Source organism: Sorex fumeus, unplaced genomic scaffold, assembly GCF_029834395.1.
Source record: "Sorex fumeus unplaced genomic scaffold, SorFum_2.1 ptg000037l, whole genome shotgun sequence".
NCBI lineage: Eukaryota > Metazoa > Chordata > Mammalia > Eulipotyphla > Soricidae > Sorex > Sorex fumeus.
In genome coordinates this window covers 29,670,611-29,697,583 of record NW_026606094.1, presented here as the reverse complement: position 1 = coordinate 29,697,583, position 26,973 = coordinate 29,670,611, and the positions used below count along the sequence as shown (strand labels likewise).

General features: G+C 39.9%; 1 protein-coding gene across 11 annotated transcripts in view; it reads left to right on the top strand.

The window, feature by feature from the left end:
- MAGI2 (membrane associated guanylate kinase, WW and PDZ domain containing 2) overlaps positions 1-26,973 on the top strand; it is a 1,504,283-nt gene that overhangs the window by 1,344,341 nt on the left and 132,969 nt on the right. For all 11 annotated transcript variants that reach the window (XM_056117966.1, XM_056117965.1, XM_056117957.1 and 8 more), the window contains 2 exons: positions 4,125-4,317; positions 11,708-11,956. In XM_056117966.1, coding sequence (XP_055973941.1) covers positions 4,125-4,317; positions 11,708-11,956 — 442 coding nt within the window. The remainder of the gene's footprint in view (positions 1-4,124; positions 4,318-11,707; positions 11,957-26,973) is intronic.

Here is a 26,973-nt window from a genome sequence, read left to right as displayed (position 1 = left end):
TCAAATTGTCTGGGACTATAATTATTGCAGCTCAGATCTATCCGGCAGGGGCTAACATGAGGCAGCAAAGAAAAGAATTGAAGAAACTAAAAGCTCTGGAAAAAGGGGTGAGGTTCTCACCTTTTTTTGCCTTCTTTGTGCAGAGGGGTCTTTTGTCCCTTGGCCTATAATTATATAAGCCAATTTTGAATGAAAATAGCTGTTATTTCATATCAAATACCTTGTTTTGTGCCCTCACATTTGTGGTTCAAAGTGGAACTGTGAAACTGTCTTGGTTCTTTCTGTTGCTGTTTTGTGGAGTGTATTTGGGAAGGGAGGGGATGAGGGGGCAGGGAGTCTTTCTAGCTCTGCTTTACCACAGAGCTTTCTCTTCAATTCCAAAGCAATTGGGATGGATGAAGAAGTGCTCCTAGTAGAACAGTGAGGAATTCAAATGCATCACTGAAGTGAGTGTTCACCAGGTTGAAAACTCCAACAATACCAGAGGGACATGCTGGTAGAATAGACCAATGATGGAAAACCAATAGACCAGAAGGCCATATAGTCAGGGCTCAGCAAGACCAAAAGGAAAATATAGCCAATGGCTCCAGATAGGCAGAGTATGTCCCTTAGGAGACCTGAAAAGTGACTCATATGGTGGGTCAGAAAGATCAAGCCAAGCTCTCAAGAATCTTTCAGTGTAGTTGGACCATGACCCCAGAGATTACAGATATGGCTGTGGGCACACAGAGTCCTGTTCCTCAAAGTGTAACTGCTCTACGAGCCAGAAGCATCCAGTCTTCTTAGGAGCTTGCCAAACAAGCAGAATTTCTACTTCTTCCCAGGCCTACCAAAGGAAATTCTATCTCCAGACTCATATTTTCACAAGTTCACTGACTGATAGATATGCACTCTCAAGTTCAAGGACTACTGACTTAAAAGATCAGTTATCCTGAGGCAGGTTCTTAAGAGCTTAAATGAACAGGAAAATGTGTATCCATTGGGAAGTCAAATATGAGTTTAAGTATAAGAAAAAAATCATAGAATATCCCAACTCTGCTATTAGGATGACAGACAGAAAGTAAACTATTGGGATGTGCCAAGTGTACAAAGCATAGTCAAATTAAACAGGGGGAAATGGTGTGTGTGTGTGTGTGTGTGTGTGTGTGTGTGTGTGTGTGTGTGCATGTGTGTGTGTTCTCTCCTGAATAAGGAGACACACTGGGTGCAAGATGATCAGACAATGAAGTAATGGCAGTCTGGAAGCCAGAAACAGTGTCAATACTCCTGATGAATGGAACAAATGTAACTCCTGAACTACCTAGTGGACAAGCGGCTCTAATGCTTACTCCAATCATCTTTTTTGCTCTCTACTTTATTCTTTTGAACAAGATAGAGAATGAAATATAATCATTATAATGTTTTATCATATTAGTTCTGTACCATCCATTCTATTAAATTTCTCTTTGAATTTACTGCTTATTGAGAAATAAATATGTAAGATTTTATTGAATAAACTAAAGTTTGAAGGCTCAAGCTTCAAGCTCAATAAGAAACATATCTAGTGACATTCAGTCTCTGCTCAAATGTTGACTTCTCTACAAACCCCCCTTAAAGCAGCTCTGGTCACACATCCCACACTCACCCCGCTCTCCAATTCTTGTGCCATGTTTTTCATAGCACATGCCTGCGGTACTCTGTGTAAGGTCCACATTTATCACATTCTGACTGTCTGACTATGAGACTAAACTCTTTAGGAAAGGAAGTCCTAACACCTAAAAGTGTCCCTGGGCTTAATGAATATTTGCTGCATAAATGAATTAGTTAGTGAGAAGAGTACTTCATAGCATAGCAAAAAAGCAGATGTTTTTGTGGGATCTTTTCTTTAATGGATGCTCTTACTAGTAGCACAGAAGGTAACTTCAAGAGTATCTGTGTCTTTGTTTTTTTTTTTTTTGAGCAACAGACAAACAGGAATTTTCCAGTTTAAAATTTTGTTTTTACTATTTTTATAGAGGGCCCAATTGCAGCTGTGGCTCTCTAGTTGTAACCTATTTTTTGCCTCACATTCATCAGTTAGAATCAGAACTACAGCTTAGAGTTGCTAATTAGGCAGCCAAGAAATTTACAAGCCATTTTCTATCTGTAACTAGTTTTAAAACTCTCTTACCAAAGCATACAGGAAATCTAAACGTTGAAGCATTTTCATTGGATTAACCCAGCTAAATGCAGCTTTTCATGGGGCAGTGGAGAAACAAACATTCATTTTGGCTGGATTTTTTTCACAAAGCACTCACCATGTCTTTGAAGAGCTCCATAGTGGGTTTATTCTTTTGAAGAAGAGACTGGAACATCTTTAGAAAGAAATTCACAAATTCAGGTTGGCATGACAATAAGAGAAAATGAAGAATGTCAGAAGCATACCCAACTGCTCGGCTATTGCAAATGGGCATGGAAGACTTCAGAGTAAGAACCGCGCTGGATAGTCAATATTAAGCACATGTCAACCCTTTTCTGTAATAGCAATAATGAATCACCTATAAAAGAACTAATACTCAGTATGGAAGTAAATCTATTCTCCTCCCCAGTCCCTGGAGAAGGAAGAAAGCAACTGTATTGGTAAAAGATTTTTCTTCCTATAGATAAAGAAGCTATTTAGAAGAGCAAAGTAGCAAAGTTCTTAGAAAATAAAAGGAAATTCTTCAGCTATCATACCTCACCAACCTGAGAAGTCCTGAGCATCCAGTTCTTATTGCCATGTGACCAGCCTCACTGAGGTCAGTGACCAAGCAGGAAGGATGATCCTGCTGCCAAGTCTGAGGACAAACCAGCCCGTGGAGCATCTCTGCAAAAACAGTTGTCATCCACAGATCTACAACTTGACAGAAATTAGTGTGCCCAAAAGAAATGGAACATTAAATGAGAATCATTTTACAATGACTTCAAACAAAATTAGAATATAGTTTCTGTTATATATAAGCCATTTATAAACTGGTAACCATTCCCCTGAGATGCTGTGTGGCTAAACCACTTGACAAAAGAAAATGGGCAGCTATTGTCCATGAATTTGAAAACTTCTTTGTAGGTTGGCCTGGAGAGATAGCACAGCGGTAGAGTGTTTGCTTTGTGAGCAGCCAGCTCAGCTGAGCCAGGTTCAATTCCTCCGCCACTCTTGGAGAGCCCGGCAAGCTGCTGAGAGTATCTCGCCTGCATGGCAAAGCCTGGCAAGCTCCCCGTGATGTATTCAATATGCCAAATACAGTCACAAGTCTCACAATGGAGATGTTACTGGGCCTCCTCGAGCAAATCGATGAACAACAGGAGGACAGTGCCACAGTGCTTTGTAGGTTAAACAGCCTATCCCCTTAAGAAAATGTTTTGTTACTGCACATGAAATTGAGTGTTTCTAACAAGAAGAGAAAAAGGCTCTGTTGGGCTTTTCATCAATGTCCCTGACTCAGACAATTAAAGTAATATGTACGTTTCCTAGATGTTGTAGTTGTGGTAGCCACCTAAACAGCAAAGCGTTTCAGGATGCAGGTGAACTGGACATAACCTTAAAGCAGAAGATGATCAAGTATTCCAAGGAATGGAACCGAAATATGGAAATTCAACACAATGATTAAAGAAAATCAATTGACCAGAAAAAGCCAGCTATGGGATTTTGCTTTGTTTTGTCTTCTCCTTACCACCAGTCTTTCAAAACAAAGCAAAATCAAAAACAGACTTGGAAACTATCAGAGTTTAATCATGTACAGCAGTTAGTTTCCCCTGACATTTTCTGAGCACTCACCATGTGCCATGAATATACTTATATTCTTCATACATTACTTTTTTTCCATTCATCCTAAGAGTTGATGACATAAGCTCCCATTTTTTCATTAGCCCATTTCTTTTCAATGGTAAAAGAGAGGTTCACAGAGGGTAAGAAGACTTGGTCAAGGACAGACAAATAAGTAGTACCTGGGTCCAATTCCCAACTTGTTTCAATTCAGAACACAGACACAATGGTCATTTTTCAAACTCGAGTTCAGATTTGGGGTGAAAGAAAGAACATAAAAGTAAAATCCTCAAGTTACGCATGTATAAAACAACAACAAAAGGTTTGAAATGTGGACTCCCTTTCCTCCTTGCTGTTTTTGTAGATTTTGATTGGCGCTGTCATTGCCATGGGCTCTGCTGACAGAGATGGCCGTCTACACCCAGGAGATGAGCTGGTCTATGTGGATGGGATTCCAGTAGCTGGCAAGACCCACCGCTATGTCATTGACCTTATGCACCACGCAGCCCGGAATGGGCAGGTCAACCTCACTGTGAGAAGAAAGGTGCTATGTGGAGGTAAGTAACCACCCCAGCCAATGACAAAACTTGGGAGTTTGGTAGCTGGCAAGATACAATTGTGTGACATGGTAAAGACACTTGAAATGAAATTTTGAATCCATTTCTGTAGTTTTTAAGGGGAGGGAAAAAAACAACCCAGATATTTCAAATGTAACTGTGGTTTTGAAAATACAGATTCTCATTGTCAATAGTACAATTCCAAAAAAGCTTTGAGACCCTCCTAGTCATAAATAATTTTCTACCAAAGTGTGGGACTAATTTAAGAGACGCATGCTTTTTTTCTCTTTGGTGGATCCTAGTTAAAAGAAGAAAATTAAGGTAATGAAAATACAGATTTCAAATGCCAGGGAGATGTCTCAAAAGGTTCAATCCCTGTATTTCATGGTCCCCAGAGTGGTCCTCAAAAGGGAAAACAGAAAACAGAGTCTTCCTCATTGTACGTATAAGCCAAGAACCTCTGTCTTTTGATACCATGAAAAGGCAACTAAGATAGAAAATACACTTCCATTACAGAGCCTGATAAAAGGTGATAATGGAGCTGACCATTATTAAATTATCACAAATTTTCTAATCCAGATTTAGAAACTACTCCTTCACATCACCTCAAGAAAACACAATGAATATATTTCAAACTTATGAAACATAAATTGAAAGTTATTATTCCCTTTACAACCATTTCTCCAGCTTCATAAAGGAATCTACCACAGACACACTTTTCAGTCAGCTCTCATAGTCATAATATGTCTCAGTTCATCTCTCTTCACTATCTCCACACTCATAAAAAGACTCATAATTTTGAGAAACATCTTTACAAGTACCACACTATCCTTTATAATGTGAATACTCAATAATTGGAGGAAGATAGTCCATGAATCTAGTCAGTGAATCACAGAAGTACCATCAATGTTATTACTTTCTCTGTCCCTGTAGCCTGCCAGCTTCTCTGCTCAGCCCCTTATCTACTCTTTATATAGAAAGATCCATGCTAGGATTTAAGAGTAAACTTACTAACCTGATTCTTTCTGCATCACAGATGACTAAACTGAGGTCCAAGCTTCATTAGCTTGACCTGTAGACATCTGTGAGTGAGTGATAGTACAATCTTATTCTGGCCAAAAATAGCTTCTTGATACCCCTTTCAGCCCCCTTCTTCCTCTGCTATCATTCCCAATGGCAGTGAATTTATAAATTTAAAGACATTAGACCATTCAGTAGCAAATGTTGCTGACTTAAGTAAGCACATTAAGAGTCATTATCAGAACACATTAAAATTTTTAAAAGTCACTGCATCACTAGAGAACATAAGGTTATTAATGGATAAAAAATCATTTTCATTTTGAGTCTTTTAGATACCAGACTTTGAGCAAGACAATCATTTAAGGACAGGTCAGGAAACTTGTCAGCCCTTACTAGAGAAGACTGTTATATATCCCATATCATATGGAGGTTTTGCTAAGACAGCCCATTTGTCTTCAGAAAATGGTGAAATTCTACTTGACCCAAGGAAGTAAAACACCTTGAGTTATACTTTAGCCTTGGGAAAGATGCCAAGAGAAGACAGTATCTTATTGGTTAACATTTAACTGTCTTTATCATACAGAGTGATTTTTTAATAAAAATGTTTGCTATGCTATGTGTTCAGTAACCCAAAGATAAATTTAAAAGATACCTGATTTAGAAAGAAATATACCACAAACTTCAAAACCAAGAACCAGCATAATTTCGTGTTCTCCTTGTCACCAACTCATTATCACAAATTAAATTTTGTCCTAATAAGCCCAAGATATTGAAGTATATGCCAACTGCTGTAAAAAAAAAAAAGATGTCCTTGCCATTTGTGACTTCCGTGAAGATGCTCTTGCTGCCATTCTTACCAACTTTACTCAGTAGAGCTTTTGAGTGTGTTTCAAGTGCATCTAATTTTTGAAAATGTTCTGCAGACTGCTCATTCACACCAGGAGAGTTTCCAAGTTAATTCAGCCCACTCTTCCTTGAAAGCTTCATCAGTATTGAAAATGATTAAACTCAGCAAAGGATACTTTGATCATAAAGTAAATGTCTAGAAATAAGATGAAACAGATATTTTTTAAAGGCCTAGGAAGGCTGCCTTTATTTTATCACTGCCATTTCCCCAAGCAGTGAAAAGGGACCACCACAAATGTATATGACAGTGGAGTTGCCTTTTCAAGGCTTGTCCTCATTATTACGCCTTCCTAGGTAAAGGAGTGGGAGGTACAAGTTGGTTGCCCCTGAGATAGATGTTCAAGCTGAAGGAGAGTGAGCAGTCAGCGTGTGCAGAGACTTCTGAGCACAAAACGGGCTGTGTTGCCACCTACCTGCACAAAGTAGCACTGATACAGGGAAAGAGAGCTGGAAAGAAGACAGGTTAGAGGCATTTTACCCGTGAGCCTTCCTTCTGCTTGTGAAAATGCCTGGCCCCAACTTAGAAGACATCAGGGACTGGCTTCCTGGTGAATGCTTATGAGAAAACATACCCATGGAGAGAGATATATTAATCGCAGTGGGAAAGAATTTGTAGAGCAAAAAGACTGCTCCCAGTATAAGAACATTTCAGAAGTGTGCACACTAAAGGCAGAGACATGCTTATTTGTTTGTTTGTTTGTTTACAATTGGGCAATGCAAACCTGATCCTCAAAAGAAAAACTGTAGAGTTAAGGAAGATAGCATTCATTAATGCATCCTGTTTAATTTCCCACAAAATTTTAGCACAAATCTTGCACATTAAACTAGTTTAAAGAGATATCTTGACCATGCCATCAGTTCTAACATTAGTCTTTTTTCCCCTATGGATGGTATAAGTATGGTTTTAATTATTATATTGAATGTATACGTATTTATATATTTAGTTGATAGGCCTTGAGATGTTCAACCTACCCATTACGTTGAATATGTAGTATTTGTCTGAGGCAGAAATATCTCTGAGGAATTTTCTAAGGTGTAAATTTAGATGTGAAAGAAAGTTTTCTGACTAAATCAAAACATGTTATAGTCAGTCTTGAAAGTTATAATTTCTTTACCCTAACACCCAAAGGAAAGTAATTCTTGGCCTAATTCCTCCCCTGATAAAACTTTCCTGGTTGTGGGGTGAAAAGTTTAGTCAATGTTTAGTAAGTCAATGGATCCACTGCTTGTACTTGCCTACTTAGAATTTTGGTCAGGTCTAAATGCATTCCTTTGTTCTTGGTTTATGTACATGATACTGATTTTAAAAAGATCACCTGCCTCCATGGGCAAAAAGCAGGACTGTACAACTCAAATGCTTGCAGACAAGTCAGCCCCTAATGTTTGCAAGGCCACAGTGTATGAGTTGCAGCCCCTCCACCCCCATGAGAATCTCATATCAAATGTACATGAATATTCCAGTCTCTAGGACCAAACTCTCTTACACACACATACCCACTGTCAGCAGTGCTTGAGACACAGGTCTGACAAGAGATGTATGTAGAAACACCCTAGAAACAGTCAGGTTTTTTTGGTTACAAAATTCTAGTTTGGAGAGATAGTCTAGGAATTTTGTATGCAGTTGACCCTAGTGTAATTTGCAGCATACACCCCTAGTGGTCGATTTGCTCGAGCGGGCCCAGTAACGTCTCCATTGGAGACTTTGTTGTTACTGTGTCTGGCATATCCAATACTCTCGGTAGCTTGCCGGGCTCTCCGAGAGGGGCGGAGGAATCGAACTCAGGTCGGCCATGTTGGCCGCTTGTAAGGCGAACGCCCTACCTGCTGTGCTATCGCTCCATCCCTAGTGGTAGTCTGAGCACTACCAAGTATGTTCTTAGAGCTCCCTAAGTATCACAGGGATGACCCTGGTAATCTCCAGGGTCATCAGGAACAGAACAGCACTGCATCTTTGGGTTCTTGCATTCAACTGCCAGTTCAGTTTATAAAAATCACCACTGAGAGATCCCTGGGTTCTCTCAACCACTTCTTGGGAGCCCCTAAGTTCCTGGCGGATACTTGCCCTGCATGCAACTAACCCTGGTTCCATCCCTGGTTCCACATATGGTCCCCAGAAAACTGCCAGGAGTGATCCCCGAGCACAGAGCTAGGAGTAAACCCTGAGCATTTTCAACTGTGACCCAGAAACAAGCAACAAACAAAACTACCAGACCTGGTACTTGGTCATTTAGTGACATTTTTATCTTTACCTAAAAGAATACTGTTCATTCCCAGGAAGTGCTTAGAGAAGATAGTCTTGTTTGGATCTAAAAGTCCATAGAAATAGAAAATTGATGCAGGGTCAAGACTAGCCTTCAAAGTCAATCATTGAAAGTCTTCTTAACTCTCTGGGCATCTTTTCCATTTTTATCACTTGTTTCTGCTCAATGTTATTCCTCAGTCATGGGTGACAAATGTGTTCACAGTCCTCTCTATACAGATAGTTTTCAGTTCTTTGATATTAAATCAGATCAGGATTTTGATTTTCCCCCTTCTTCGGCAAATAGAGCCAGAAAAGTTTCTTTGTGCATGCCATCCTTATCTCCACATTTCCAGCATTGGGACAAGATGCAAAAAGGGTCAAGTTTGACTAAGAATAATTTGAGTATTAGGGTCTACTGCAAATTAAAATATTTTTGTACAAGTGCCCAGGAAGCCACAGGTATTCATCTGTTGATCTATACATTGACCTATCCATTTTTCTGGGGGGAAAAAGCCATTATTAGCATGGACACCCACTTCTAAAAATGAATGCTCATTCAACTGGTGGGATTTGAACTCTCTCATTTTGAATAATGGGCTCAAGTTGCTAAAATAAAGAACTTGGCTCTAGAATTAGAAAAAGAGGTTCAAGGAGGATAGAAAAAGCATCCCATTGTTATATTTGACTCTTCCAATTACCCAGGGGGTCACTTGTCTTAGTCACAGACGTGCTCTTTCTCTCCAAAACCTGTGGAATAGCCACTCCTAACCATTTTAACAACAAACGCAGACTTTTTTTTTTCTTTGCTGCTGCTTTACTGACAACCACAGCACTCAATCCTGTAAAGTATGACAGCCAGAAAATGAGATCTCTCTTGTCACTGCCTATGACATTTAGTTACTGATTTGGTCCAATAACTCGAGAAGCTTTTCCTTTTAATGTTTTCAGCATAATAATTGTTTGTTTTTCTTCTTGACTCTCTCTAATCACTGTATTTCTCACTTGCACAAGGACTGATAAAGGACATGTGTTTCTCCAAGACAGTAACAACTTGTCTTTGGATGATGTTTTCCGATGGGGAAAGTCCACTTTATGGATGGTGTTCCATTTTGGTAGTAAAGAAGCAAAAGCTTTGACATTGACATCTGTTTCTTTTAAGACCTCAGTACATTTCTTATAGATGAAAGGCATCCTTTGTTTTCTTTTATTATAAGTTAATTAAATTCTTAAAGGAAAAATTATATTTATCAAATAATAATGAGAAGCAGCCCTAGTTCTTTTTCATTTTGCAATTACAAACAAGAAATAAATGCTTTATAGCAAGACCATTTTTAATCTGAGTATATGAATAAATGTAGCTCCTTTTCCTTTAGGTACCAGAAAACCTGAACCTCTGTGTAATCTATATTCTTTCTCTCTGACTTTTTATTTTGAGAATGAGATCACAGCATATAATGCAAAGAGTTTTTCCTGACTTTTGCTAATTATTTGTGACTTGCAAAAGAGACACTTTCTACAGTTCTAAACAGAATGCCAACCAGAAACACACCCCCAGAAAAAAGCATTGTGATTACTTCCCATCTTGTTATTCCTCTGTTCTATAAAATCTTTTGAGTGTGCTAACCAAACTTTAAGATGCAGATGAAACAGTTCTAATTCTAATTATGGTATTCTAGGGACTGCTTTGGTTTTTTATTTTTATTTTGAAAGTTCTAAAATTATTATTTTATTTTTTGGGTATTTGTTTGTTTTATATTTTATTATTTTTAAATGAATCACCATGAGATACAGTTACAGACTTACAAACTTTCCTGATTACATGTTAGTCATACAATGATCGAATACCCATCCCTTCACTAGTGCCCATTCTCTACCACCAATGTTCCCAGTATCCCTCCCACCAGCCCCACCTCTTCCCACCCCCTGCCTCTGTGGCAGGCACATTCCCTCTTACTCCCTCTCTCTCCCTTTGGGTGTTATGGTTTGCAATACTAGTACTAAGTGGCCATCATGTTTGGTCCATAATCTACTTTCAGCATACATCTCCCATCCCGAGCGATCCCTCCAATCATTATTTAATCAGCACACCAAAACCCAGGTATTAAATTAAAGTGACAAATTTTTCTGAATGATGGATCAACTCTCATTTTAAAAACCAGATTTTCGTGCTTGCCAACATTCTGTCATTTCTTCCTGTGAGTATGCTTTCCCTCACATGGAAATGTACCATGAGTTGCTGGTTTGCTTTACCTGCTTGATATTATAATTTATAATAATATGGAATGTAATGAACAAGGTTCCCACATCTCCCCTAATGAGCCAAGCTCATCCTTTCAAAGTCTAATCTCATCATAAGACTTAATCCTAGAGCAAGCTTTAAGAAGCATGTTCCACCCATGAGAAGTGAATTAACCCTTCATTGCTAACAAAATAACAAATAAAACCATAATTCTTTAAAATATGAGAATAAATCACTTTACTTGAATAAGCCCCGAACTGTCCCTCCCTCTTACAATACACATTGATCATAAGTCTTCAACTTATTTATCCCTGTAGACTGGTGCCAGTTCACGGGCCTATGTTTGAAGCCCAATGATCTAGTGCACCATTTCTCAAAATATGGCCTTTGGAATGTGACTGATTGCTGTGTCCATTCATTCTTATGTCAGCTGAAAAAAACTGTCCATTAGTAGACCCTAAAGATGTATATTCTTCATAAATTCTTTCATTCTTACGCATAGTTTAGGCTTCTCAACATTTCTTTTATGATATCTTTGTATCAGTTGTCATTATGCAGCTAAAAATCTCAATGTCCGAGACTAGTAATTGACTTGAGGGTTTGTGGTCATTTTACTATTGACCTTTTGTTGGAGCTATTCCTGACAGTTCTCAGGGATCCATAGCAGCACTGGGGCTCAAACTCAGGGCTTGGCACATGCAAGACATATAACACTTCAGCCACATCCCAGTCCAAGGACTTGCACTTTTTGCAAGAGTCACAACACAGAGGAAGATTCTGTGGCTGGCCTTGTGTGCTTGTTATGAAGAGCAGACCAGATTCCAAATCTGGGGGCTCCACCATCAGATGTGCTCTATATATCTGAAGAGGAAGAGAGTCCAGTCTCTTGGCAATGTCAGTGTGTAGCACAGTGCCTGGTGCATGCACACGCTCACCCAGGACTTGATCAATATCCCAGTGCCCATATACAATGTATATTCCAGGAGATCCTTGCCCAGAGAATGGGAGGAGTCCGGGCTCCGTGTCAACTCACCACAGCTCTCCACGCAGTGACTATGCCACCTACACCAACAGCAACCACGCAGCCCCCAGCAGCAACTCCTCTCCCCCGGAAGGCTTCACCTCCCACAGCCTGCAGACCAGCGACGTGGTCATCCACCGCAAGGAGAATGAGGGCTTCGGCTTTGTCATCATCAGCTCCCTCAACAGGCCCGAGTCCGGATCCACTCTAAGTAAGTGACTAATGCGCCTCCCTTTGAATACGAGAAGTTGTTTTCGTGTGTTCTGGTGGCGGGGCCACTGGAGAAGCAGATCGGGGGACTGCAGGTGATGTTCTTTAGAGTCGGAAGGAGTCAGGCAGCCTTAACACTTGGTTAGCCAAGAATGGAAGACCGCAAGTGAAATCTCTCCAGATCCAGTCACCATACAAAGCTTGTTGTGAACTGGGAGAAAATTAAACTGGGAGTATTAGAGTGATTGTTAGTGTTAGGGCAGGGTCAATGGGATAGAAGTATTGAAGGTAGACGCACTGCAGTGGGAAGAGGCTCAGAAGAACCCCAGTGCAGCCATTGGTGTGTGTGAGATGGGAGGAGTGTGTGTGTGTGTGTGTGTGTGTGTGTGTGAGAGAGAGAGAGAGAGAGAGAGAGAGAGAGGAGGAGGAAAGAGACAGAGGGAAGTGAAGAGAGAGAAGTGACCAAAATCTAGAACGAAGTAGGAGCCAGGCCACACAAAGTGTCCTACTCTCTGGAAGAAGTCAGGATTGTGACCTAAGTTCATGAAATACCTGAAAGGTTTTAAAAAGTGGATGGAGATCTGACTTACATTCTTAAATGATGAGTACAAATCTTGTGAGAAGTGAAATCCTAGGGAAAAGAGCTAGACTGGAAGCACCAGACATTTATAAAGTCATTAAAATAGTCCTTCAAGGTGGTGGTTCCTCCCTTACACAAGCAGCTTTGGAGATAGGGAGGGAGCAGAAAATGGATTCACCTTCTGAGATTTTACTCCCTTTCTAAGGTTCTGTGAGTCTAAACAACAGGTGGCAAGAAAAGTTCCTGTTTCTTTTCTAGTTCACCACCTTTGTAGCTTCTCGGGCTGCTTTGGTGGTCCTTCTAGATAGAATAGAATGCATTAATGGGAAAAAAGAATCAGCTCATGTCATAATCCTAAAACTCTACAAATAATGGTAACTTCCAGCACAAGGGGTGGGGTGGATGTCAAACAATGCTCAAGAAACCAAATTACTGAGAATGATAAACTTTTTTGATAAATTTGATGCTATCAAAACACCACCAGAACTAAATGGAGGGAATTGCCCTGTCTAGCTTTAGCTTTGACAAATTCAAGAATGAAAACTACAGGAGCGTTAAACCTCGGTGAATATGTGCAGAAGCTAAATTACATACATCTGAAAGTACAATTTCATTTCTCTTTTTCTTCATGATCAACCGAAGAAATAAATCTAATCCTTAAGCATAGAGTAAGAGCAGGATGCTGTCAGTGCAATAGATTCACCAAGATTAAAAGGACACAAGACTAAAAGTTTTCATGAATTATATAAACAGCCTGCCAATAATTTACATCTGGGGAGAATGTTCACCGAGAACATTTGTAGCTATCCCAGTCATTTAAATTGTTTATTGGGGCAGGGTACCTAAAGGAATGGCATAAAAATAAAAAATGTATTCCACAAGGAAAGTGGTAAGCCTGTAGTTCAGGTCTCAGCTGTACTTGAAACACGACAGCCTTGCGGCTAAATGTATAGAGTATGTGTTTCTATTGCAAATGAAATCCATGACAAATTAGTTTTAGAAAACAAGTGGCTCAAATGCTTGCAATTAACATGTGGGTTTTTCTTCCTACCAAAGGATTTAGCCTGATCTCAAAAGAATAATTCTAATCATTTTCAATATGAAATTAACACTTAAGTCCCTGGAGAGTAGAGATAGACCCTAAAGTTCACAGTGCCATCTGCCTTCTGCTTTCATGGATTTTATTCTTTAACAAGTCAAGAAGTTTGAAAGTCAAGATGGCCCCAAGCTCTATGGGCCATCCAACTCAAAGTCAGTGGCATATAACATTTTTAGTGTATAATTTACAGCAGATACCCAAAAGTTTTCTGGACCTGAGCTGATTCCTACTTCCCTTCTGCAATCACTCTGAATGTAAATTGTGCAGAGAAAGGCGGGTGCTTCAGACATAAAGATGCATCCTCAGGGCTGGAGCAATAGCACAGCGGGTAAGGCGTTTGTCTTGAACGTGGTCGACTCACGTTCGATTCACAGCATCTCATATGGTCCCCCGAGCACCGCCAGGAGTAATTCCTGAGTGCAAAACCAGGAGTAATCCCTGGGCATTGCCGAGTGACCAAAAAAAGCAAAAAACAAACAAACAAAGATGCATCCTCATGTCATATGTCCATCATCAGAACATCCAGGGTCTCAGGGTCTGGGAGATGGGATACATAGGGTGCCAGCAGGCAATCAGAAGTCACCATCATTTCCAGGGCTTGTGTAATTTTTCTGTGTCTGAGTCGAACCCTGAGGTCTTGACCTTATATGCATTTTTTTCTGGAGACTGATAAAGCCTCTTTGCCAATGGAGCACTGATCATGCCATGGGCCAGGCATCATTGCAGTGGGCAAGGGAGCTGCCTATGTCACTTCCAGGTGTGGCCATCCTACTGTCTGAATTTGGAAGGCTGTTCCCTCATTTACTAGCTGTGTGTTTCAAGGATGTTGCATGACTACTCTGGGGCTCTGTTTTCTTGTTTAACAGAGAAATTTCTTCAATGACTTAATGCCATAGGGTTACTGTGAAGATTGGCATGTGGAAGCTCCCAGAAGAAACATTGGCCCAAAATTGGCACTAAATACATCCTGGCACTCACCTCCTCCTCCACCACCATTCTAGGAGTGGTCTCCCCATTCTATCAGCTCTTTCCTCCTGTATTAGTCAGAGTCCCCACTCTCCCTAAGCAGCTATGCCTAGGTTTAAATGAGTGTCTCCCAGGGGCTCTCCCTCTTTCCACATAGTAACAGGGGGCAGTTGGTACCCATCCCTGACCCACCCTCTGGCCACTTCGAGCCAGCAGGAGGCAGCCACCATGTCAGTGACTGTGCCTTTGCTTGAGGCTTCAGATCGGAAGATTGAATTTGTCAGGAAACTCAAGGAAAACAAAGCTCAAGCTTAAAGCAGTGCCTTCTAGAGGCTGTAGCGATAGTACAGTTGGTAGGACATTTGCCTTGCATGCAGTCCACCCGGTTTTCGATTCACGCAGCATTCCTTATAGTCCCCTGAGCACTGCCAGGAGTAATTCCTGAGTGCATGAGCCAGGAGTAACCCCTGTGCATCACCGGGTGTGACCTAAAAAACAAACAAACAAAACAAACGAACAAACAAAAAAGAGCAGTGCCTTAGAGAACCTCTCTGAAATAGGATTGCTAATGAGTATATGCAAGAAGAGAGGGGAATCCAAATGGAAACTTCCCCCACAGCAATATAGAAGAATAGTTTTCATAGTTTCTTTTTGGAGGGTGGAAGAGGAGACCATACCTGGTACTGCTGGGGGGTGTGGGGATTTGAGGGTGGCTCATCCTGGCTTGGTGCTAGGAATCACTCCCAGCAGTTCTCAGGAGATAGTGCAGTGTTGGAAATTGAACCCAGGTTTCCTATATCCAAAGAATGTGCTCCTGACTATAGAGCTATCTCTCTGGCCTACTTTCTATAGTGTCTTCTGCCCAGGCAATAACTTTGCTTGTAATGCCAGATGGTTTATTTGAAGAACTTGGGCTCCCACCCAGTGGTGTTCTGAGACTAGTCCTGACTCTGTAGAGATCACTCCTGGTGGTGCTCAGGGGACCATATGGCTGCTGGGAATCAAATACGGTAGACCATATGCAAGGCAAGAGTCTTAATGTCTGTGTCATCTCTGCAACCCCCCATGGATGCCAGATGTTGAATCAATTGAGAACTTGGGAATTGGAATTCCTGGATTGCATATTGCCTAATTCTCTTAAAGTGTCACATAGGTTTTTCAAAATGCCACTTCCCAAAAATATAAAGAAGAATTTATCTTCAGGTTGATTCATGTAATTATGCATCACACAGCTTCCTCCTAAAGCTAGTGGCCAGTCACTTAGGAGTTGCTGAGGAGTATGTAGGCAGATAACCCTGAGAAAGCATTTATGTGAGGTGTAAAGTTTTCCCAAGCTTGTTTGTTTCACTATCTAGTAGGCCCAAGGGAAAACAATGATTTTCAGAGTTAAGAACAGCATGAATTTTAACACACAATTGTACTTTGAAAACTTAAAAAAGCTCAAAGCTTTACACTAAAAATTTTACATATATCAAATTATTTATAACATAATATACTAATTGCTCCTCCAGAATTGGAAATTTTGGTATTTGGGAAAGTTCAGGGCATTTCCTAATAGTAACTCTGTTGTTTATTTTGTGGAATTCTGTGTATGCTGTATAAAGAAAACACAAGAGACCAGCTGAATTCAACTAAGTCAGATGTTTGCACCAGAACAATGTTGCCAAAGGCTGTGTGCGGGGGCAGGGCTGATGGTATGCCTTTGTGCCTCACCCATTGAAAACTAAATCCCTATGTACATGTTTTATCTTGAAGCTGAAACTAGTTTAATAAGTGCTTCTCTCTCCTGCCTCAAATCTTTTTCCTCCCCTGCCCCAGAGATTCACCAGAAGGACTTTGGCATAAGCAATTAAATGAAAGGAGTCCTTTTCTCTTTCATAAAAGGTAGAAAAGCTGATGACATTGGTTGGGTAGATGTGCATGGGCCACTTAGACATCAGTGATGGAAGCGGGTTACCTAGTTCGGGAATCTCTCACCTTAGATGCAGAATGGTAACAATCTGGAAAATAGAACATGTTCAGTACAACAGCAAACAGAAATCTCAACAGTCAAACACAGGACAGCTGTCTTTCGGTCCTTCCTTCTTTCCAAGGGCCCGAATGGCATGACTATTTTCTCTGTATTTGTTGCAAGCTCATCACTGGTCAGAAGTCTGCAGGCTCTCAACTATCTTTCAGATTCCCATCAGGCTGAAAGCTACTGTTCCCGTGTGTGTATTTTCTGTGGCACAAGTTGCAATGTGGACTTAGTCATCTGTTGGCTTTCCCTAAGGCCCACTACAAGCCAGTGTTCTAAGAAGGAATTATTTATCTTGGGTAAAATACCCTGATGACTTTCTCAAAGTTCTTGACAGTGTCTACAGGCTATTGAGTTTAAAAATTATTCCAGAGGGCTAGGGAGATGACTCAAAAGTCCAGAGTTTATACTTTGCATGTAAGTGTCCTGGTACTGAACAGTCCCCCAAGTATCCTACTGGGAGTTACCTCCAAGCAATAGCCTGGTATGGCCCAGAAACAAACAAATGATTCCAGAGACTCAAGATATTTATGAGCAGATCTTCTATGGCATTTATGAGAGTATCCTTAAAAGTAAAATATGGGACTAGGGCGATGCTAGCTCAAAAGGCTAGAGAGCATGCGTTGTTTGCAACTGCCACAAATTCTATCCCCTGCACTGCATGGCCCTGGAGCATCTCCAGGTGTGATCATTTTTTTAAAGAAGTGCTGAGTCTGAGTGCACTGCATCACCAGGCCTAAGCTCTGAGAAGCCTGGTCCCTGTGGAAGTGGCCCTTCACCACTGAGCTCTGTTGGGAGTCTCCTCCAAAAGTGAAACAAGACTGGAGAGGATAAGTAAGGAACTTGCCTTATGTGTGACAAACCCCATTTCAGTCCCTGTCATCATATGATTCCCTGAGCCCCTTCAGGAGAGATCCCTGAGTATAGAGTCAGGAGTAAACCTTGAGAATCTCTGGACAAGGCCAACCAAAAATAAAATGAAATAAAACTGAGTTAGCAAGGAAGCAAGTTAGGAATTTTAACCCCCCCAAAGCCATACTACTACTGAGCAGACTTTTGATCCTACGGCAGAGAATAGATTTAATTTAAACCAATAGCCATGGTTTCTATAATCTTGCCCAAATTCAAAGTGATTTAAACTCATGATAAGGTCAATGTAGGAAATAGAAATGTTGACTTTTATCAGTATGCTACAGGTCCAGGCAGTGCAGTGGATAGAATTTGTGGCATCTGCAAACAATGAATGTTCTCTAGGCTTTTGAGCTAGCATTGTCTTAAGTCCTATATTTTACTTTTAAGGGTACAGCATTTAGATGCCACAGAAGATCTTCTTGTGAATATCTTGACTCTCTGAAATCATGTTTTGTTTGCTTTTGGGCCACACCAGGCTATTGGTTAGAGATTATTCCCAGCAGGATACTTGGGGGAACGATTCAGCACTGGTACTCCTGCATGCAAATCATAACTTTTTATCAATATTATAATGTTGTTATAAGCACATTATAAGACAACTACTTATCTTGTAATAAGTTAATTAATGCTGTAATGGAATGTTACTACAATAGAAGGTATTGTGTTTTTTTCTTTTAAGTACTCTGGACACTGCATATCTAGTAACTTTTGTGTCTCTTGTGCCTGTCACTTAGTCTTCCTCTGCCCCTCCTCAACTTACATATAACAGGAGCTAGTTCGCATAAGTTCTTCCAGCTATGAATTTTATGTCATGAGTTCATGTGGAAAATTAGCTATTAGGTTAGTCTTGTCTGTCAGAGAAAAGCCTTGGCTAAATTTTGATATCTCAATAGATTGTATTTCATTAGCTTAAGTTATTATGTTAAATATTTGTAACATTTAAAAAAATGTTTTGAAAGTGATTCCCCACACTATTTGTTTTCTTAATTCATCCCAATCTCCATCAAAGAAATGTTGTGAAACAAATATTTAAATGCACTAAACCAGTTCTGATTTTAAGGCAACTTAACCCAGTGTTTCTTAACCTTTTTCTGAGCAAGGATAGCTTCTAACCTTGATTCTTTTTTGTTGCTCAATAGGCCTATCAGTAACTCTCTGGTCTCATGCTATGGCCACCAATTTATATGATTTTCAATTCTGCCTCCCTAGGAATATCTCACAGGTGGGGTGTGTGGTCCAGGTTGAGAGTAACAAATTAAAGACACCATTTCCTTCCTTTTGTACCTCAAGACCTACTTGCAAAGCATTAACATTTGTATAAGACACAGATGAAAGGACTGAAACTTCTGGAGACAAAGACAGTCTTTCCAGGGGTCTCGCCCCGACCTCCAAGCCATCATAGGAGGCATCCTTGGTCCCAGGCACTCCTTCCACCAGCCTGTAATTAAAAAATTCTTCCTCAGAGTTAAAACTCTGAATGCTGGAGAAATGGGTGCTTCGTTTGCCGTGTCATTGGTTGAGTTGGTTTGTAGCAGTGGATTTTCTTCAACGCTCCATTTTGATCACCTCAAATTTAAACACTGGTATTTGGCACTACTAGTGTTCATGCAGGAACCCCTGGCCTTTACAAAGGTGTTGCAAAATTTGGCCTATCAGTGCTCTCTTCCCCATAGTCATTCCTTAAATCAGAACTTTTCAGCTTAACAATGAAATGAGATTGGAGGATCATTCATTTTTCTGGTTTGCAAAATCATATGTCCTTTCAGAAACCTTAATCACCTGTTTAACGTGTAACACTCTCTTAATCCTTCAAAGAATCTATGCCTTGAATTCTTTCAAAGACACATTGCTTCTGTCATGTCATTTAAGTTTTGGGAACAGCTCTCTTGGGAGACCCACAACTAGTAAACACCACTAATATGAGTGCTTTTATGACAAATACATAATACTCTTTGGGGAAAAGATATATACAAAAAAGAGAAGATTTTTATTCCTGGTGTGCACATATACACAAAAGTGTCTTTATTAACCTTTTGGTTTTGTTTCACTTGGTTTGGTTTTGTGGCCACACACAGCAATGCTCAGGACTTACTCCTGGTTCTGCGCTCAGGGATTACTTCTGGTAGGGTCAGAGAACGATACATTGCGCCCAGGATCAAACCCAAGTTGATTGTTTGCAAGGCAAGTACTGGTCCACTGTACTGCTGCTCCAGTCACAGAAAGTTTAAAATGAATCTTTCACATTTGCTAGTGTGACTTATTTTCTGCTTCAGAAGGGAACAGAAGGCTAGACTGAGTAAAATGTAGCTGTTTCTGGTGCAAATTAGAAAGAGCAGCTCTTTCCATGTACAAACCAATCTTTCTAAAACAAATCCTTGATCATAACACCCCTGATAAGGATATCTTCAGAGTGAAGTCCAAATTTACAGGAAACTTGGGAGTGGAGACACAGTCACCTTTTGCCAATAAAATGTTATCAAGTTTCATGCCCTCCTAGCTGGTCAGTTTTCTACTCTTGAAAGAAAGCAAATAATCTGTGCTAGTCTCCACATTTTGCCTTTTGACACTTTAAATACCTCCTCTTAACCAATAACAACTTTTCTCTTCTTAGTAACATTGTGAAGTAAATAAGATTACTCCAACAGTAAAACACTCTCACAATCAACTCTCAAAAAAGTTGGAACTAGGGTGAGGACTGGAGCACATGTTACAGGATTAGATCCTGGCACCACATGGTCACCCAAGTGTGGTTCAAAATCAAAAAATGAAATAAATTGAATCGGATCTTCTAACAAGTTGGACCCCTCAACTTTATTGTTCAAGTCTATTCTCTCATTCTTAAGTGGAAATACTTGTCTGTATACCTTTCAATGGTTTATTGCTCCACAACTTCCCTTCTATTTTTGTGACTATTATTACTAAAGGCCCTCCCGTTGATCGTCGATTTGCTCGAGCGGGCCCAGTAACGTCTCCATTGGAGACTTTGTTGTTACTGTGTCTGGCATATCGAATACTCTCGGTAGCTTGCCGGGCTATTACTACTAGAACATCATTTTGTATTTCCTGTTCTTATGTTTTGCTTGCCCTGAATAATTGTAAGTTCTTGAAGGGCAAGATATAATGACATGTCTTTAAAGCCATCACCATTCTGGGTAGCTTTCATTGCAATGATTTATCACATGATTTATGTGGGTGGGTTTAGATTGGATTCTCCTAGAGTCATCAAAATTAAGTGTGAACATGTTCTATTCTAACTTGCCCTGAACCTAAACCTCGCTGTTCCATCCCTCAATGGCAGCAAGACAAATCTCCAAGGATGGAGGAAGCAGCAGCCGATCATTTAGGAGGAGGAATTGTGTGCAAACTGGTCCTTGCCCAGCGTGAGAAATTGCACTATAATCAAGTGGAACTGGAGCAGTGTCCCAGAATACAGATGCCCCATCAGTGAGTCCTCAGCCTAAAGAAATGAATCTGCAGCCAGTTCAGGAGAAAAGGAGAGCAGCCTCAAAAATCAGGTGCATGCATCTGTCTCTGTGCCTCTGGCCAACAACTCTCCTCATAGATATCTAGTTTGCAAAACTCCTGTCCCCAGTAGGGTCATGTTGCAGCATCGATTTAGCTCATCCAGGATCTGACTATTCTGGATATCCTCATGCATCATTGTGAGCGCCACCTCAGTGATGAATATATCCATCTAAAGCAGGAGGCTTTGGATGGTATCCCAATCTCCTTAGGGAGAAAAAAAAAGCATTACTTCAAATTATTCCGTTCTCCTAAGAACCACCCATTCCAGTTCCAAGTGAACCATTTCTGAATCTCACTTCACTTCTCTACAGGATCACCCCCAGCTAAAACCAGCACAATTAGGACCATGGATTAAATTCCTTTTTTTCTATCCCAAACATGTTTTATTCCCTGATTAAAACTTGGCAGCCTGAGTCCTACCATTAAGCAAATGAGCAAACAAAAACTGAGCCCTCTGCTATCTGAGCATGAAAGCATCTATGAATTAAGATAGAAAGACAAATGTAAACATTTCCCTCTCTTAGCACTAGCCAATTGATCAATCATTACATTGGAAGAGTAAGTCAGAGGGAAGTGCTGCATGCTTATTTGTTCTCATGAAGATGAGTGATGAAACCCATCAGAAAAATCTGTGAATGTTCACAATGCCTTTTTTTTCCGCATTGGAGAGAATTCTAGAGTACTCTTCTCTGTGTTTGAATGAAGCTCATAAATCATAAGTTTTCCCTACTGGGAAATCATTTTTCAGAAGGTTTTTACTATTGTGTTCAAAGTCTCTCCAGGCACAGCAGAGGGGGAAACATGGAAGGCTTAGATTCAGCTAGTAGTTTTTGTCTTACAAGCTGGGTGATCAGTAGTCACTGCCCCTAAGCTTATGTCCTGCAGCTCCATGTTATTCACCAGAGAGTGTGAGAAAGAGTAGCTGCCAAGATCTGGATTACAGGGTCACCCTTCACCACCTGAATACCACTTCCGTGGGGTTCAGAAGATTTCACAGCCTGCAGGCCACTTTGCAAAAGACATTGTAAAATAATCTAGATAGGGCTTATAAAACTAACTTCTCCTCATTTAAATGTTGTGAATTAAGTTTTGTGGAACTTTACTGAAACCAACATTAATAAGTTCTGATAACCCACAGTCAAAATTTGTGAAATTTTGTTGTTTCTCTTCCCCAATAATCAACCACATTTCTTTCTAAAAAGGAAGCAGGTTCCATGTACACACCAATTTTAAGAAGTGTGTTGTGAAGAGAACTATTATTATTTTCACTATTTTTAGTTATACTAACAAAAATTATAAAAGGGTATCTGAACAAATATAAAGAGCACTCTTTTTGAACCCCAGCTTTCACCAAAATACTCGCAGGAAGCCCCTTACCTACACTGCGTCCTGCAGCACCAAATCCTAGTACATGCTTTTTTAAAGGAAAGTGTAAGCACATTTATCAAAATAGGCACTAAATTAATTTCAGTGATTATCAAAAATTTCAGAAATAGTTCAAAGGTCTGAGTGCATGTTCCCCCAGGCACCACTAGTAGAGACCCCTAGGCACAGCATTAGGAGTAGCACTCAAGCACTGCCAAATATAACACCACATCAAACAAAATATGTAAATATTATATAAATATAGAGAGAGAGCTGAGTTCTAGCTTCACACCAAGCTTCTTTTATTCATTTCATTGACCAATTCCTTTGGAATTTGACTTTGTTTCTAATCAAATATGGTTAGAATCATTCTTAGAAATTTACCAGAACTTTCTGTATGATGGTCTTTAGGCATTCTTAACATATATGCATTGCCAAAAAAATTAATTGAATCTTGGGTCCTGCTATTGGCATTTTTATTTTTCAGTCTGATTTCTTCCCAAATTTTATTTTGCTAAACCAGGTCAGGGATTGTGCCATTGACATGCCCACCTGACTAATCTATCTATCTCCACAATGATGAGCCACAAACCTTCCTTTTGGAGGCTACTGAGCATAAAAATGGGTACTGATGGATTCCTCATGAGAAGGGTGTCCCCCAGTAATACATAATTTCAAAGATTTTCCCTGTTGTTCTCTGGCTTTTCTTTTCAATTGAAGTAGATTAAAGTAGAAGATTATTCAGTCTTAGGAAAATTCATGTAAATATTTGTTAGATTTGCTCAATGAATAACAAAATGAACAATAGTATACATCCCTGAACTGGTCGATAGTGCCTAGCATATGCCCAACCTGAGTTCAGTTCCCAAAACCATATGGTCCCCCAAACATTGACAGGTCCAGCCTGCCCTGAAGATCCTCAACAACATTGGTTGATCTGGGTAATCCCCAGCACCTCAGGGCCCACGCAGCACCTCACTCTGAGGTTCTTGCATTGAGCTATCTGCTTGGCTGGCCAGAAATAAATCACTCATAAAGCCCTGGAGCTCTATTAGCAACATTCGAGAGGACAAAACAAAGGTAAAAGGTAAAGGCCCTCCCGTTGATCATCGATTTGCTCGAGCGGGCCCAGTAACGTCTCCATTGGAGACTTTGTTGTTACTGTGTTTGGCATATCCAGTACGTCACGGGGAGCTTGCCAGGCTCTGCTGTGCGGGCGAGATACTCTCGGTAGCTTGCCGGGCTCTCCGAGACGGGCGGAGGAATTGAACTCGGGTCGGCCATGTTGGCTGCGTGCAAGGCAAACGCCCTACCGCTGTGCTATCGCTCCAGTCCTGTAACATATATTTCTAAAGATACTTGAAAAAACTAAAATAATATAAAGTCTGGTTGCCACGCATCTTAGTCCATTCAAGCTTCTATAATAGAACAATAGATTGGTGACTTATAAACAACAACATACGTTTTTCACAGTTAAGGAAACCAGAAAATCTAAAATTAAGGCAATGTTAGTAGACTCAGGGTCTACTCAGGAATAGCTGCCTGGTGGGTAATGGCTGTCCTCTCGCTGTACTCTAACTTGAGAGAACAGACTATTTCCTCCCATGGTCCTACTTCCAAATATCCTCACATAGGGTATTAGGTTTTAACACATATTCAGCCTATATCACTAGCCAATAGGATTGACATTCCCAGGACTGAAGAGATAGTATGGTGCTCGCTTTGCATGTGGCAACTGACCTGAGTTCAATCCCCCGCATCACATATAGTCGCCCAAGTACCACCAGGAGTTATTCCTGAGCCGAGAGTCAGGAGTAATCCCTGAGTATTATGTGGTGTGGACCAAAAACAACAAACAAATTAAAAAATTGACATTTCCTGGTACTAGATTGCTAAAAAAAAAAAAATTAACAAACATATCCATCATATGCATCTAATCAATGCATCAGATCACAAGCTTTAAAATGGGCCTCTAAAGACTGAAGTTCATGTCCTAGTGAATTACTACATGGATTTTTGTTTGAAATTAGTAATTTCCGGTTCATATGGAACTTACTTCCAAAGTGGCTGTATCACCCTATATACCCATGCTTCAGATCCAGATTCCAACATTTGTCATTTTTACATTTTATTGTTGCTAGTTAGTCAGTCTAATGAGTGTGTGGTGGTTTGCCTTGCACGCGGCTGACCTGGCCAGCCCAGGTTCAGTTCTCCTCCCCACTCGGAGAGCCCAGCAAGCTACCAAGAGTATCTCGCCCGCATGGCAAAGTTTGGCAAGCTACCCCTGACGTATTCGATATGCCAAACACAGTAACAAGTCTCACAATGGAGGTGTTACTGGACCCGCTCCAGCAAATCAGTGAACAACGGGAGGACAGTGCTACAGTTCTTTAAAAACTAGTAATTTTAAGATCTTTTCATGTTTGTTCATCAATTTTATATCTTTTTGTAAAGTGCTTTTGCACTTTTGGATTCTACCCTTAGAATATAATTAGCATTTCACTATAAACAACAAAACATATGATAGTTTTCAGCACTTCTTTTTTATCTTTGGTGTAGTGGGTGTTTGGGGGCTACCCCCAACAGTGTTTAGGGTCTGTTTTTTGCTCTGTGTTCAGGAGTGACTCCTGGTATGCTGAGGGAACCATATGTGCTGCCAGAAATTCTAACTGGGGTTGATGAGATACGAGGCAAGAACCTTAACCCCTGTACTATATCGCTGGCCCAGACTCTCTTTCTTTTCATTTTTTCACTTCCTCATGTTTGTATGATAAAAACCATATTATGATGGTGTTCTCAGATGAAATTAATAATTTTAATTAATAATTAATTGCAGAAATCTATGTTTACTTGGTTAAAGTAAAAACAATTATATTTGCTAAGCTTTAAAATGCAAACATGAGAAATGACACATATAAGCAGAAATGCCTATGAAATAGAATTAAAATGTATAGTATTTAATTTTTTTTAAAAAAAGAGCTATATGCAGTGATAACTTGCACTTTTCAAGTAAAGAAGGCAAAATGTGATCTATTTGATTTTATTTGACTAGTCAGAGGTCACTCTAAAAGTTGTTTTCAAAGTGAATATTTGATCAACATGTTCTAGTTCCTGAACATGTTGATCAAATATGCTCAGGGGCCTTTTCATATTTAGTTTTCTCTAGTCATGCAAAATTGCATTATTTCAAGTTAAAACATGATATACCCTGTTAGAGGGACTTTGGCTTCAGTGAAAAACTGAAGAGCCAATAAATATTCATGTAATCTTCTGGATAACATATTGAAAAGGACAGCTGGCTCAGGAGGGATCATTTGCCTGGGTTAGTATCTGTTTCCATTTACATTAAGAAAATATTGCAAGAAGTTATTATCTACTGGAGGGCTTAGGGGAATACAATGGAAAGCTGATATTGCACCTGATTGCTTTTGACATTTACCTATTGTAACAGGGAAACTGTGTGAAGATAGCCAAGTGACTTTTTACAAAACACAATTTCAGAAGCTATAAAAGGAAAAGGGAGATGGCAGAGATAGAATATACAGCATCTGTAAAAATGAGAAACATGACTTGTCAGAAACACCTGCTTGTAACTATCAACCATTTCTACTGGGCCTGCTGAGAAATTACTGAAAGCCAAGTACATTGATGGGTGTGAAGATTCAAAAGACAGCTGAAAGATATAGAGGAAGAAAAATAGAGTTATTGACCATTTTTTACCCAATACCTAGGGTTGAGTCTGTGTAATTTAATCAGTTGTCTTTTATATTGTTATCTTCCGGGGCTATAGGAGACAACAGGACTTTCAAAGTTTGGGTACATAAACTATTGAGTACAAAAACTTCTTCAAATTAGATTCTGAATCTCTAGCTAATACACCAAAAATTTCTAAAAAATTGGCAACAGTTTATTTAAATTTACAGAAGATATTTCTAGATATTGATGGTAAAAATTCGACATGCTTTTTCTCTCCTATTTCTCAGACACCAATAAAATGGTTGTAGGTGAGTAATAAAGAATGGGAATAGCTGGAAAAGATATTTCAGGACCAAAAATGTGGCCGTTAGTTTTGCAAGACAGAGGAGCTCCAAGGTAAATGAATTGCACAACTCTAATCATTTCTTAAGAAAATCGCATCATTTTCTTAGTGATCCCTTCTCTATACCATCTGTCTTCTTCCCTCCACTTATGAGGCAGGTTTCCAGCTGTGGGACAATCCTCCTGGCCCTTCTGTCTACTTTCCTTGGGTGTCAGCCTCATGTTATGTTATTCTATACTCCACAAATAAGTGCAATTCTTCTATGTCTGTCCCTCTCTTTATGACTCATTTCACTTACCATGATACTCTCCATGTCTATCCACTTATAAGCAAATTTCATGACTTCATCTCTCCTAACAGCTGCAGAGTATTCCATTGTGTAGATGTACCAAAACTTCTTTAACCATCATCTGTTCTAGGGTACTTAGGTTGTTTCCAGATTTTGGCTATTGTGAACAGTGCTGAAATGAACATATAGATACAGATGTCATTTCTTTTTTTTTTCCTTTTTGGGT